The sequence below is a fragment of the Panicum virgatum genome, chromosome 2N, assembly GCF_016808335.1.
Source record: "Panicum virgatum strain AP13 chromosome 2N, P.virgatum_v5, whole genome shotgun sequence".
NCBI lineage: Eukaryota > Viridiplantae > Streptophyta > Magnoliopsida > Poales > Poaceae > Panicum > Panicum virgatum.
Genome location: NC_053146.1, coordinates 65,661,659 through 65,677,439, shown reverse-complemented (window position 1 = coordinate 65,677,439; position 15,781 = coordinate 65,661,659). Strand labels below are relative to the sequence as shown.

Below are 15,781 nucleotides of genomic sequence, written 5' to 3'. Positions count from 1 at the left end.
GGCGTGGGTTGTGCAGGTGCGCGCGGGCGGTGCTGGGTGAGCGCGAGGGTGCGCGGCGGCGGCTAGGAGTGACGGCGCACGGCGGCGGCAAGGTGGAACGGTGGTGGCAGCGCGGGCGCACGGCGGCGGTGGAGAGACGGCGGCGGCGCGAAGGGAAGGCGGCGGCGGCTCGAAGATGGATGCGGGCGAAACAGAGGAAAGAGAGGCGGCGGCTCGAGCACGACTCATATATGACAGGTGGGACCCGCGATTTTCCTTTACACCGGTTGATCCGACGCGTAGGGTTTGAACGCCGGTTGATTGCGTCGGTGTAGTTCACCCGAGATTCTACCAGATCTGTTTTTGAACGCCGGTTGAACCGATGCTGTCAAAAATGAACTCGTCGGTTGATTGATCAAAACACCGGTTGATTGCTAGGTCTGATTTGCATTTATGATCACCGGTTGATCCGATGCACTGACTTTTGAATACGCCGGTTGAACGCCTGAAAACTTGACTGAGCTGAGACAAACTTAGTAACGCCGGTTAAACCGATGATGATGCTCCATTGAACGTCGGTTTAACCGGTGAAGCCAAAAACCCCACACTCAGCTCACTCTTCTATGCTAAGTCCAATAAACTTATAAAATTCAAATAAACTCAAGTTAATGGACTTGCATAGGCGACTTTACCCCTCAAAATAAATAGGATAGCACACTTGCTTAAATAAATTTCTTTTTAAACACAAGGAAAAGCCGCAAGAGAGACAAAGCGCCAAATAAAATGTATGAGCCATGTCATAGGAATATTGAAGATAGAAAGCTTCAAACTCATCATGACATTGCTCACTAGGCAATAACGCACCTAACACTTTGCTCTTTTCACTTTTCATGAATTAAGATCTTGTATATGAAAACAAGTCTCATTTTCATCAAGTGATCTCCTTTGTGACCCTTACGCATGCAATGATGATGCAAACTACAACCACATGCGAAAGTATAATAAACATGAAGTGCACACCTATATGACAAGAAATGCATAACAAGAAATTACGATCTACTTGTCAAGTTTGAACCCACGGGAAGCTTCTTCATGATGAGCCTTTCTACAAGCCTAGAGGAAAACAAGTGGACCACCACCTCTAGCTAAACCCTTGCTCATCACTATCTTACCATGGTTAGACAAGTGTCCTATATGTATGCATTTTTCTATATGACATGGCAACTTACATGACGTTTGCCGCATCTAACACATTTAGCTCATTTCTTAGCCTAACAAAGGTACTCTCGTCTAGAGGTTTTGTGAATATATCCGCCAATTGCTCCTCGGATCTCACACCTTGAAGGGAAATGTCCCCCTTGGCTTCGTGATCACGCAAGAAGTGATGGCGAATATCAATGTGCTTTGTGCGAGAGTGTTGAACTGGATTCTTGACAATTTTTACGGCACTTTCATTGTCACAAAGGAGTGGGATCCTATCTAGTTTCACACCAAAGTCCAAAAGGGTTTGCTTCATATATAGGATTTGGGCACAACATGCACCGGCCGCTATATATTCCGATTCCGCGGTGGACAAAGCCACGGAATTTTGCTTCTTACTCGACCAAGAAACTAGAGAACGCCCAAGCAAGTGGCAACCCCCGGAGGTACTCTTGCGATCCACACGGCTTCCGGCAAAATCCGAATCCGAGTATCCCAAGAGATCTAAACTAGCGCCTTTGGGGTACCACAAGCCTATGCTAGGAGTGTGCTTGAGATACCGAAGGATCCTATTCACAGCCGAAAGGTGTGACTCCTTTGGGTTAGCTTGAAAGCGGGCACACAAGCACACACTAAACATTATATCGGGCCTAGATGCGGTAAGGTAAAGCAAAGACCCTATCATAGAACGATAGAGGGATTGATCAATCGGTTTACCGTCCACATCCAAGTCGAGATGCCCATTTGTTGCCATGGGTGTCTTGATTGGCTTGCACTCATCCATCTTGAACTTCTTCAAGATATCTTTGGTATACTTTTCTTGATGGATGAATGTCCCTTCCTTCATTTGTTTGACTTGAAAACCAAGGAAGAAGGTCAATTCGCCAATCATGGACATCTCAAATTCCCTAGACATCATGGTAGCAAACTCATGGCTTAGCAAATCATTAGTTGAGCCAAAAATAATATCGTCAACATAAATTTGACAAATGAAAAGATCCCCGTTGACGTCTTTTGTGAACAACGTGGTGTCCACCCTCCCGATCTTGAAGCCTTGCATGATTAGGAAGTCACGAAGCCTCTCATACCAAGCCCTTGGAGCTTGTTTGAGCCCATAGAGTGCCTTGTGCAACCTATAAACATGGTTAGGATTCCTCGGATCTTCAAATCCGGGAGGTTGCTCAACATAAACAAGTTCGTTAATAACGCCATTTAAGAATGCACTTTTCACATCCATTTGATACAACTTAATGTTATGATGTGAAGAGTAAGCAAGAAGGATACGGATAGCTTCAAGTCTTGCGACCGGAGCAAAAGTTTCACCAAAATCCAAACCTTCGACTTGAGAAAACCCTTTTGCCACAAGTCTTGCTTTGTTGCGTACCACCACCCCATGTTCATCTTGCTTGTTCCGAAAGACCCACTTGGTGCCGATGATGTTCTTGTCTTTTGGAGGAGCTTCGAGGACCCAAACTTCATTGCGGGTGAAGTTGTTCAACTCATCTTGCATGACCATCACCCAATCCGAGTCCTCAAGCGCTTCCTCTATGCTAGTGGGTTCAATACAAGAAACAAACGAGTGATATTCGCAAAATGAAGCATGTTTAGAGCGAGTTCTTACTCCCTTGGAAGGACTACCAATGATTTGGCCAATTGGATGATCCTTGGAGATGCGACCATGCTTCACTAGCGGTACTTGCGTTGATGCTTGTTGGGGTGGATCATGAGTGACTTGTGCTTGTGGTGGAACACTTTGCTCTTGTGGGCTTTCTTGAGGTTGCTCATGCCAATATGAGCAATTCTTCTATGCCAAAGCCACCCAAGAGAAGACTTGGTGAAGAGGCATGTCATGGTGCTTGTTTGCTTTGAAGAGAAATCCACCAAGTAAATGTTGCCATGCCTAAACCCCGTGAATACCAATGACTTGTCTTTTTCATGAGTTACTACAACACCATTCTTGTCAAAGGCACATGTTAGTCCAAGATCACACAATTGAGCAATTGAAATAAGATTAAAACTAAGTGCTTCTACAAACAAAACATTAGAAATAGATAAATCTTTAGAAATTGCTATTCTACCCAAACCTAAAACTTTTCCCCTTGAGTTATCACCATAGGTGACATGTTCATGATCGCCGGGGTCTTCAAGGGAGGTGAACATGCTATCATTGCCGGTCATATGTTGAGAGCAACCGCTATCAAGTACCCAATGTTTTCCACCGGCTTTGTAGTTCACCTACACACATGAGAATTCACTTTTGAGTTTTAGGAACCCAAACAAGCTTTGGGCCTTGCACATGTGTGACAAGAGCTTTTGGGACCCAAAGTTGCTTGGGGAGCTTTTTCTTTGACTCCTTAGTGAGTTTGCCAATGAATTTGGCCTTCACCTTGCCCTTCACTTTACTCAAGAGAAAATGGTTATTTTCAAACATTGATGAGTAATTCTTAGGTAAAGTGGGAAGAGGACGTGATGGTAGGGTGCACTCCCTAGTGTGGTGCCCGGTGACTTGGCAATGTTGGCAATATGAACCAACTTCCTTGATGAAGCTTATCTTGATCTCCGGAGAGGGAGTAGTGCCTTGATTTGGCTCCGGAAATGAACCAAGACCTCTCTTGCCATAGTCACGTGCATTGTTGAAAAGAATTTCCTTGTGGATGTATTCTCCTCTTGAGAGCTTCTCCACACTACTCTTGAGGCTAGCTACTTGATCCATCAACTCCTTTTCCCTAGAAGGAGCAAGCTTGGACACAATATTAGTGGCATTTGCATTAATGAGTAGGTCATCACATGAGGTAGAAGCATTGACCTTTTCAATAGTTTCATGAGCAAAGTTCTCAAGACTTGGGTCAATTGCTTCATAGGCAAATTCAAGTTCTTGATATTTGTGAGCCAACTCCCTATGCTCTTGTTTAAGCTTTTTGTGGCTCTCTTCAACTTGCTTAGCAAGTACAAGTGACTCATTGTGCTTTTTGAGCAAGTCATTGTACTTGCCAGGCAAGTCGGAGTGGGCAAGCTCTAACTTGGCATGAGTGCTCTCAAGAATTTTGACTTTGCCCTTTTCTCTCTTGATGACAGATGTATACTCATTAATGAGGTTAGTGAATTCATAAGGATCAAGCTCTTCATCACTATCATCTTCACTATCCACCTCACATACCTTGGTGTTACCTTTTGCCATTAGGCACATAGGAGGCGGAGGTAGTGGTGGTTCTTCATTGGTGAGGGCGATGGTGACGATGTCTTCTTCATCACTTGAATCTTCGCTTGATGAGACATCGGTCACCCATTCTTGTTTTTCCACCAAGAAGCTTCTCTTGGTGTGCCCTTTCTTCTTTGGGAAGAGCTTGGTCTTCTTGTCATGACTCTTCTTCTTTCCAAGCTTCTTGTTCTTGTTCTTCTTCTCATCTTCTTCATCATCGCTTGAATCATGGCGATGTTTGCCTTTGTTGTCCTTCTTCCTTTTGTCCGGCTTGGGGCAATCGGGAGAGATGTGTCCTTTTTCTCCACAATTATAGCAAGTTTTGTACTTGACATCTTCCTTATACCGGAACATCCTTCTTTTGGGGTCAAAGTTGTAACCCTTCTTGTTTATCTTATCGCTCAAGCGTGTGAACTTTCTCATCATGAGAGCAAGTTCCCCATCTTCTTCATTATCGGATGAGCTTTCATGGTGATCTTCTTCTTCATTGCTTGAGCTAGATTCTTGCTTGACCATCTTGAGCTTGCGGTGCTTGTTGGCCTTGGTTTTGAGAGCAATTGATTTGCTTGTTGTTGGCTCTTCGGTCATACCAAGGATACTCATTTCATGAGCGCGAATTTCGCCCACAAGCTCTCCCACTTCCATTGTATCAAGATTCTCCTTTTGAAGCATAGCATTGATAATGTTGTACTTGGGCTTCGGAAGGAGCATGAGAATCTTGCGGTTGATGGAGCCACTGTCAATTTTGGAAACTTCAAGAGCATTAATGTCCTTGATAATGACATTCAAGCGGGAATACATATCATTGCAATTTTCATGAGCAAGCATTTTAAAAGAATCATATTTAGCTCTAAACAAGTGATATTTTTGTTCACGGACTTTTGTGGAGCCTTCATGAATTTCAATTAGCTCTTTCCATATATCACTTGCTAAGTCCATGCCATTTACTCTAGCAAAGACTTCCTCACTAATGGCTTCGAAAATTGCATTTCTAGCCTTTGCATTCCATTTTAATTGCTCGGCGGTAGGAGTTCCGGTGAATCCGGTCTTAGTGGCCAACCACACTTCGGGGGCAATCGCATCAAGGTATGCGGCCATGCGAACTTTCCAATAGGCAAAGTTCTTGCCCTCGAAGTGAGGCGGCGATCCACCCATCTTGGCCATAGCTCTAGGCGGTGAAGCCTAATGATCCAAATGAGCAACGAGGCTCTGATACCAATTGTAAGGATCGATGGACCAAGAGGGGGGGTGAATTGGGCCTTTTTCAAATTCTAAAGCAAGGTAAAGCAACCTTAACCTATGCAATACTAGTAGGGCACCAATTCACCAACCGGATAACTAAGCTACCTACACAAGCTAAAAGAGATAAAAACAAAGTAAAGCCTAGCAAGGTAGAGCTAAGTTATGATCTCTAAGTCAAGCTCATAAGTAAATTGCATGAAAGAAAATGCTTGAATAAAGAGAGTGGACAAGAGACGACCGGATTTTTTCCCGTGGTGTCGATGTGTTGGCACACACCCCTAGTCCACGTTGTGACACTCACTAAGAGTCTTGTCACCTCCCATGTCACCGAGACTTGGGCGCTCACTAAGAGTCTCCGTTCACCATCCCGGCGTGGTGGAGCTCAAGCCACGTACAATCTTCTTCTCCGGGCTCCCACAATCCTTGGCAAGCTCCGCGAGAAACACCTCGATCACCAAGATCGCCTAGGTGATGCCAATCACCAAGAGTAACAAGCTAAGGCCTTCACTTGAGCAAGAACCGATCACCAAGAACGGATGCACACTAGCTTCTCTCTCTACTCAAGTCCTTAATCTTGCTTCTTGATTGATTGAATGCACAAGTATGTGAATGATGAAGCTCAAGGTGGCTCTTGACTATGGTATGAGTGTTTGGATGTTGCCTGGTGTCAAGAGTAGGCGAAATGACCCATTGGAGGGGTATATATAGGCAGCTCACACAAATAGAGCCGTTGGAGAAAAGCTGCCAGAAAACTGCGTAGCGCCGGTTAATCCGACGTACCCCCCATTGTCATCGTCGGTTTAACCGGTGAATGTAAACTGCCTCTTCTGAAAACTAGCCGTTACAACTGGGGCAGATTAACCGACGTAGCATCGGTTTAACCGGTGAGTGTAGTTGTCCACTGAACCACTGAAAAACCAAGTCTCTGGACAACTGCACCGACGTTAACTCAAACCTATCGTCGGTTTAACCGGTGAGTACAACTTTTGAATTCCTCTGAAAAAACCATCTCACTGGTCAATTGCACCGACGTCTTGATTCAAACAGCGTCGGTTAATCCGGTGAATAGAACTTGAATTGCCCTGGAAAAACCAACTCTGGACTAATGCACCGACGTTAAATTCAAACACATCGGTTTAACCGGTGTATTGAATTTGTCCAGACTCTGCTGACTTCGTTTAACCGACGTATAGAAAATTGAGAGCGTCGGTTAAACCGGTGTATAGACTTTTTCTGATTTTGTCTTTTCTGATTTGAGTCTTGAATGAAATCCAAATATTCTTGAGATATAGTTTGAGAACCACTTATTTGAACTTCTAGAAACCTGAGTGACCATAGTGTGCATCCATTTTCAAATGATCATGTCCATGCTCAAGTTACTTAGCCTTAACCCCTCTTAATAGTGCGATCACTACAAAACTATAAAACCTATACTAACCTAAGTGTCCTTCTCAACCTTGTGACACTTAGGACTAGAAAGATCCTTAGCCTTGACATATATAAGTTGAAAACCGAGATCGCCTTTTAGAATAACCGAAATTTAGGGGCCTCTTTTGACATATGACCAAATGAGCGATAATGATCTATTAAGCTGCACAAACTCATTAGTCACAATAATGGTTGTCATTAATCACCGAAACATACCTTGAGGGCCTAGATGCTTACAGCTTGCTGACGTGCCCCCAGATCCGCCATCTTGGTGTTGGCGTCGATGTTCTGGAGCACCAGGCCAGCATTGTGCTGACCAAGCCAGCGCACCTGAGAATACAGCCGGGTCCATCCAGCATGCGGCCCATCCACACCCTCCTTGGACTCGCGGGGTGATCTCCGTCTCGCTCGAGGGCTCCCATCGAGACCCTCGACTGCGCCCCGCGTCTCCGCCTCGCTCGAGGGTAGCGAACCTACCCTCGAGTGGGCAAAACATCTCCGCCTCACTCGAGGGTAGCGAACCTACCCTCGAGCAGGGCGAATCATCTCCGCCTCGCTCGAGGCCACCCTTAAACGCAAAGGACAAACAGCCCGGCTCGAAGATAAGTTAAATGCCAACCACTCCTCCACAGAGCCCAGAACAGACGGCGTCAGGTCGCCATTCCCCACAGTGGCTGTGACCGGAGTCCCGTCTGCCAACTCCGGTCACTGCTCCGCCATCTCGGACGCTGTGGCGGCACTATGGGAGCCTGCGACGCGGGATGAGACGTGCTCGGCACAGTTTCTGTTACTATTCTGCCAACTCCGGCTGTCCGGACTCGACCTCACCACACGTATGGCCCCGGACCCGCCCCCTTTTCGGGAAGGGGTCCGGTGTCGCCACGTGCCCCTCAAGGAGGGATGCTCAGCTGTAGCAAAAATGGCCTCTCATGCCATATTTCAATATAATGTTTTGGTGATTGATGACACATACAACACTTGGACTAATGTGATTATTAAGATGACCATTCTCATGCTTTTAGGTTCAAGTGATGACAAAGAGAAGATAGGCGTACCTCTTCGGTCCAAGGGACAAGAATTGAAGAGACCGTGAAAAAATCCAAGTCGAAAAGATCAAAATAGAGACAATTTACTATCACCGGTTAAACCGACGATAGGGAAATTGTACTCACCGGTGCAACAGACTCAGAGAAGGCAAAATCAGCAGAGTACGTCGTTTGAACTGACGTTGGTTTTTGAAGCGTCGGTGCAGTTGTCCAGAGACTCCATTTTTTGGGGGTTTCTGTGATTACATGCACCGGTTTAACCGACGTTAGTTTTGAGAGCGTCGGTCGATTGAACATTACATACACCGGTTGAACCGACGTTGGCTTTGAGAGCGTCGGTCGATTGATCAAAATAGTCGTTGAAGCAGTAACGGCTAGTTGCTGGGAAAATACACTCACCGGTTAAACCGGTGATGACAAAAACTAGAGCGTCGGTTTAACCGGCGTTAAGTGATTTCGTCAGCCTTTTTCCCAACGGCTAGTTTGAGGGGTTGGGGCTATATATATGCCACCCCACGGCTCATTTGAGAGTGCTGGAGACCAAGGAAGCATACAAGAGCCAAAGATCATCTCCAACCACCTTAGAGCTTCATTGTACATCATATAGGTTTAAGCACACTTGTGAGAGTGCTTAGTGCTTGTAATAGGGATTAGTTCTTGCGAGAGCTCCCTTGAGAGAAGTCTTGCTGCGGCAAGCAACTTGTGATCCGTCGTGTGACCCTCCGTCTTGGTGTGGAGTGGCAACGACACTTTGTGCGGGGGAAGAGGAGGCCCCCTCCTTGGTGGAGAAGCTCCGTAGTGGATTACGGCCGGGTGACCGAGAGAGACGGTGGCGGTGCATGAGACTCGGTGTCTTAGGGGCACTTGCCTTTGCTTGCCTTTGCTTGCCGGCATCGCCTTGGTGGCGTAGTGCAAGACGGTGATCGGAAGAGCCTCGGTGTCCCGTGGACGTAGGCGTTTATGCCGAACCACGTTACATGACCGTGTCTACTCGGGAGTTTGCATCCCTCTTGCACTTACCTCTTTACTTACCGCATTACGTTTCCGCATTTACTATATCTTGCGTACCTTTACTTTCCTAGTTAGTTTGATTAGGATTGGCTAGGTTGCAAGTCTTTTAGGGGTAAGTAGAGAGTAACATAGATAAATCTTAGTCATAACTAGTATGTATATGACGTGTTAGGTTTATCTTATGCAAGTAGTTTGAACCCTAGGTTAAAAAGCGATTAGCGACCCTATTCACCCCCTCCCCCTCTAGGGTCGGACACCCTGGTGATCCCTACATCAGCACTAGCAGCCGGAGGCTCGGACCTCCCCCCTCGAGGGGTCCAGGACCTCCACGTGACCCCCGGACCTCCTTAGTGCACGCGTTAGCACCCCGCCCAGGGGGATCCGGGACCGCCACGTGCCCCACTGCCGCTGGCGCACCTATAATGCAAGACCCTGGCCTACGGGACCCACGGGACGCCACCGCGCCACGTTTGGAAGACTGTGCACCCTACAACGACGACCACGCCGCCTGCTGGGGCTGGCAGGACGCCGGCGCGATCTCCGCAAGACCAAGGACGATACCCAGGACAACTGCCACGCCCGACGCCATGCCCCACAGTGTACTTCCCACAGTGTTCGACTACTGCACCCCCGCGATTCGGGGGAAAACGACGACTTCCACAATCCCCTGCGCATGTACACCGTCCCTCCTTGTGACTATAAAAGGAGGAGGCGGGCTTCCTTTAAGGGGGACGTCGGCAACATCGCGCAACCGGACCACTCGATAGAACACAACGCTCAGCACCACTGAGCACCCGATATTGGCACTCGCCTCAATCAGCTTTTCCTCTAGCAGAGACCTGGGAGCTTCCCTCCCTCTCTCGACTCGCCTGTACCCCCTACTACAGGCACCTCCGGTGCAAGATAATACAGTGCCCTCGCACACCCTCTTGCTGGACGTACGCCCAGCGGCCGGAACCAGGATAAACCCGTGCGTTACTGTGTTGCCTCTTGCATCAGTATCTGGGACGAGGAAACACGCAGCATTACTAGTTGGGGTCTGGACTGCCTCTTGCATCAGTATCTGGGACGAGGAAACACGCAGCATTACTAGTTGGGGTCTGGACCGCCGAGTCAGGACACCGACATAATTAGACTTCATTTAATACTTCTAATTAGTGGTCAAAAAATTAAAATGCTAACCAAACAAGGCTGGCGTGCGCCGCCCGGGATTCTCTCTCTCACTCTGCGCCGCATTGGCACGCCTTCCCCGTGCCTTCCTTGCTTGTCTCCCCTCCGATGGCATCACGTCACGATATTCTTCTCCGGCTCCCCTCCCTCGTGGATGATTCGTCGATGGCGTCAAACCGACTGGATGGTTGGTTGTTGTCGCGAGATATTTTTTAGGCCATGACGTCACCGCCTATCAGCGATGGCACTAGGTGCAAGTACAATGTATAGGAGTGTGTATTAGATTAGGTGGTGATATTTTCTCAACAATAATGTGATGTGCAGTTCTACAACTGCTGTCCTTTCTTTCTCTTCTTCTCAACCATCAAGTTTGTTCGTTATTGGCCAGTAGTTGGGAACCTAATGCTTGTTGCCACGAGTAGTTTGAGATCGCTGTCAAACCTGAAAGATCGTATGATCCCTGCTGCATTCCACTGTCATTATTCCCAGCAGCGAGCAGCTGTCTTTGGCCCGAGCAGAAGCAGATCAGAGCCGGGTCTCAGGGCAGGACAGGTTGGACGAATGATCAGCCAGGCAAAGGAGAGGACGCCAGATATTTTCGCAGGCGCGGGGAATTAAAAATCCGTTGCCGCCGCGGCACTGACGAGGCTTGCCGGAGCTCTGACTTTATCCGCATCCGGCAGCTCGGATATTTTCACCCCATGCCCAATGGGCTTTAGCCCATGTGACACCTGGACCTGACCCCCAGAACAGACAATTGAATTGGATGGTAATTTCTTCCGTTAACTTCGAAACAGGGGGCCAGAATAGACCTGCTGTTTCAGTCAAAAGCATGTTGTGCATGGTAACTATTTGGAAGGAATTCACTGTTTCCAGACATGGATACATGATCTATACAGTAGTTTAAAGCTGAATGAATTATTTCACACACAAGTGATCTTAGACTGACGTTCCAACGTTTCTAGATGCTTGATACTGCCCAAAAATACTACACCGCCAGCAAGAAGCTTTCAGCTGTCATTTAAATGGTTTATTCGTTGACACCATGTTTGATACAAACAGGGATGGGCAGAACTAGCAGAAAATGCTTGAACCCTCTTCACTCGGGTGGTCTCTGTGAAGCCGCGAGCTCTTCCATCCGTTGTCGCATTTTGTACTGCAGCATGGCTGGAGCACAGTCCAAAGGAGTTTCCCCTGTCCAACAATTTCATAGTGTTAGCACTTCCATCACTGAAACAAATATCTGTAGTTTCAGAATTGGATGAGGGACTGAATACTGATCATAACTCAAACAGAATGGGACTCAAGCTACTTTCCCCTTTAGATCTAAATCCTAATTTCCTTAAAAGCGACCCTTTTCCTTTGGGAAAAGCATCCAATCCAATAATATCATCAGAAATCAATACCGGAATGACAGACTGTCAGAGCAGATGTTCCAAAATAACTTCTGAGCACCAACTCATCGGTTATAAGAACACTTAGATGTAAGTACTTCAGTATCAAATGCCATCAAAATTATCGCACAAATAGGCTTAAATAGTACTTAGTAAAAGGAACCAACCTTGCCCATTTTTGCTTTGAACATTTGCTCCATGGTCCATGAGAATAAGGGCAATCTCAGTCTGGTTAAATAATGCAGCCTGAAATTGACCAACAACAAAGCCTTTCAGTCCCAACTCCCAAGCAAGTTGAGGTACGCTAAAGTTGAAACCCAACAAGAGCCACTAATCAAGGTTCAGGCACGAAACACAAACAAAATTGCTTGTTTGTACTTTGTACTCATATGTACGTGGAAGACATGAAAAACAAAAGAGCTTCTATTGCACAAACTGCTCACGTTGACATGCAAACGGGTCCTTAAATAGTACGGAGGCATATAACCTCTATACCTGACAAATAAGTAAACAACTAAACCACAGACAACAACTGGTTTCCCTTGTTTGTGCTCTTTTGGATATTCAGATTTTTCAGTGATATAATGCACATATGCTGTATACTATTCTAGTGAATCTTCAGGTGCTGTAGTCCTTTCAGTGCAAATGTGTAACTTTAATAATCTTGTATGATCAGACATGTGTACACAAACTGTCAAGCAAATCATACAAAGATGCATGAATATAACTCAACCACAAAGAAGATATCAAAGGGATACATACCAAATGTAGCAACGTAAATCCTTGTTTGTCACAGTAGTTAGAATCCACTCCCTGGACAATGTTAAATGTAAGAATCAAGCTGACTAAGATGAGACAAAAAAAAAGAGATTCTACCTGGCTAAGAAGTTTCTTTACACCCTTAACATCCCCGCTTTTAATTGCTTCTCTCAGACCCTATAAGAAGTAAAGACTAGGTTACATAAAATTTTACTGAGTAAAATGCACTGGGGGTCCTTAAACTAGTCGACATGTTCTATTTAGGTCCATGAACTTCGAAAATGCATTTTTAGGTCCACGATCTATTCCAGTGTGTCACTTGAGGTCCAAAATGCCTCTGACCAGTGTTAACTGCCTACGTTGACCGCCACGTCCGATCCAACGTGGCCATTGGCCGCCCCGCTAGCTCGCCCTCTTCTCCCCTTCATGCTCCGACTCGCCGGCCGGATCCGCGCGCGGCGGCGGCGGGCCAACGGCGCGATGAGCGGCCGGCGCGGCGCTGCGGGCGGCCAGGGCGGGGGCAGCCTGCACGGAGGCGGAGGAGCCACACGGTGCGGCGTGGCGCGGAGGCGGCAGAGCAGGGGCGGCCGGAGGAGCGCGCGACGACGGTGGAGGGCTCGAGCTCCGGGCGTCCCGCGCCATGGCTGAGCTCGCCCGAGCCAGCCGACATCTCCCACGCCCAGCACAGGTGGCCACGTCGGGAGAGCACAGGTGGTCGCGGAGGAGCAGGGGCCCCCGACAGCGGGCCTTGCGGAGGCGGAGGAGTAGGGCCCCACCCCCGACGGCGCCGGCCCCTCCCTGCCCACGCCTTCTCCCTCCCCGACGGCGGCGTATCGGAGGAGCAGGGGCCCCGGCCGAGCTCTCCTCAGCTCCGCGCCCCTCAAGCTCCGCGCCTCTCAAGCTCCTCCTCCCTTCTCCGGCGCGCCCTCCTCTAACCACGCGCGCCACGGGTCTGCACCGCCATCCCCTGCTCCCTCCTCGCGCGCACCGCGGGCCCGCGCCGCCCGCATCGTCGGGGGCGGTGGGCGAGCTCCAGCCCCGGCGTGGGCAGCGTGCGGCTCGACGCGGACCCGAGCGGCTCCCAGATCTCTGGCGGCACCACGTGGACCCCAGGTGGTGACCGCGACTCTAGGCTCGGGCGGCGCGGAGTCCTCGTCGGGCGGCAGCTTCCTCCCCTTTTCCCTCTCCCTCGTGCACGGCCGTGGCGTCGCGCCGAGCGGCAGCGGCGAGCTGCTGTGCACTGGGCCAGGGCGGCGAGCTGCTGTGCGCGGTGGCCATGGCGGCGACGGCCGGATCCGTGCAGGGCCATGGCGGTGGTGGCCGGCTCCTGCATCGCCGGCGAGGCACACGCAGCGGCCAGCGGCCACGTTGGATCGGACGTGGCGGTCCACGTAGGCGGTCAACGCTGGACAGAGGCATTTTGGACCTCAAGTGACACACTTGAATAGATCGTGGACCTAAAAATGCATTTTCGAAGTTCATGGACCTAAACAGAACAGGTCAACTAGTTTAAAGACCCCCAGTGCATTTTACTCAATTTTACTTTTCCAAACCAGTTGAATAATTGGAAAAAATGAGAATATTTGAGTTCTTCTACAAAAGAGAAGAACTTACCTCCCCACTGACTTCGTAGTCAGAAAGACCCTTATCATCACTATCGTTGGTCATCAAGCCAATATTCAAGAATGAGCTTCAACAACAACAACAAGGAGGACAAAACGAGATCAAATGATCAGTTAAAAAATCAAACATCTGGCTAATGGTGCTTACTGCTGATACATTCAATCTATATATTGCATAAGTACACAAGATAAGGGAGTAAGCTAATGGCCAAACTTCAAAAGTATGGGAAGTGTTTGCTGGAAAAGTTGGCTCGTACAATAAATATTACAACAAAAATCAGTAGAGGTAATAGATGTGACCAAAAGGTTAAGCATTCCTCTTAAAAACAGCCGGAAGTGAGACGTCCAACCAACCTTGAATTGCTGCTAGAAGTAGCTGAAGCCTTGGGTTGGCTGCTAGCAGGCTTCTTAGATTTTGGGTTTGATTGTGGGGTTGAGGTGGGAATGGTGCTGATAATCTGCAGCTTAGGATCATTAGGTTGATGCAAACCACAACAGTGTCGATTATATTTAAAACAGATTGCCACCTACCTTTACAGGCGCAGGTTCCGGTTTCGGTGCTTCGCATATACACAAAGGCATCCCACATTTGCAGTCAATAACAGGTGCTGCACTCTGAGCTGTTGAATTCTCCGTAGGCGACGAAGCATCCTCCTTACCCAAACTTAGCCCTGAAAATGAATCAGCTGCTCCAGAAATGCTCCCAGCTGATCCCGCATTACCAGCTCCTCCTTGGCTGCAGTATCACAGGATAATGCCAATTACATATCTACCCAAGCCAAGCTGCTTGCTTCTAAACAAGACATAAGTGACTGCGAGTACAAAATCGAATTCCACCTCAAGATAACTGCTAAGAGGATGGATACCTCGAGGATTTCTTGTTGAAGCAATTGTAGCAGACTCTGACATCGGTATATATCCCATACTGCGGTAGAGCCTGAAACAAGTTGAAGCTCACGGTCAAACAGGCACAGCCAGAGTGCCAGTCTTGCCAGAGCTAGACCAGGCGTAGTTTTGATATGAAGAACACATGATCCTCGGTTCCTTACCATGTGGTACGAAGAATGCTCGTGACAGAGCGTCCGTCCGCAGCTGCGGCAATGATGCTGTTAAGGGGGAAAAGGTCAGTCAGTCATAGTATCTTCAGTTCTTACCTCCACTGCTACAATCAGCCGCGGTCGATACATGATCCGATCCGATTCGTAGCAGTAGAGCGGAGAAATTTACAGCAGAACGAGATCGATTCAGGGGTTAGAGACAGATGTAGAGGATGGGATTCGTACACGGCGGCGGAAGGTGCTGAAGGTGCAGCGGCACACGTCGCAGTGAGCGGACTCCTGGAAAGGCGGCGGCGTCTCCATGGCCTTCCGCTACAGACGCGGCGGCGGATCTGGTCCGAAGCTGCTCCTGCTTACCTCGATTCGCCGATCTGACGCGCAGGTGACACGGGAGCCGATTGATTGAGGAACTTGCGAGACCGGGAGGGACAGGGGCAGAGGGGGAAGCGGTGAGGGAACAGGGGGATCCTCTCAAGCATCGACGTCCTGGTGGAAGACCGCCGCGTCTCGACCGTCCGAGCGAGATCGAACGGCTCAATGGCTTGCGTCATTTCATTCACAGCGTATTGCCTCAGCGAGATCGAACTACTGTAGGGATTTTGCCCGTCCTTTTTCCCTCAGAAGACTTTATAAATACTTGAAACTTTCACATTACTGGATTTATCATGAAACT

The 15,781-nt window shown here is 48.4% G+C and overlaps 1 protein-coding gene across 2 annotated transcripts; it reads right to left on the bottom strand.

The window, feature by feature from the left end:
- Positions 1-11,058: 11,058 nt before the first annotated feature.
- Positions 11,059-15,576, bottom strand: LOC120661849 (vacuolar protein sorting-associated protein 27-like). Of its 2 annotated transcripts, XM_039940833.1 has the most exons (10): positions 15,334-15,576; positions 15,100-15,156; positions 14,917-14,987; positions 14,582-14,786; positions 14,405-14,508; positions 14,043-14,118; positions 12,546-12,605; positions 12,432-12,482; positions 11,837-11,915; positions 11,059-11,469 (listed from the first exon to the last, which is right to left on the bottom strand). In XM_039940833.1, exons 1-10 carry the CDS (start codon positions 15,409-15,411, stop codon positions 11,375-11,377), a joined length of 876 nt encoding a protein of 291 aa, XP_039796767.1. In that variant the 5' UTR covers positions 15,412-15,576; the 3' UTR covers positions 11,059-11,374. The 2 variants fall into 2 exon arrangements, with proteins under 2 accessions (XP_039796767.1, XP_039796768.1); XM_039940834.1 differs by lacking the exons at positions 11,059-11,469; positions 11,837-11,915 and adding an exon at positions 11,965-12,329 and having other exon boundaries at positions 12,431-12,482.
- Between the last annotated feature and the right edge of the window lie 205 nt (positions 15,577-15,781).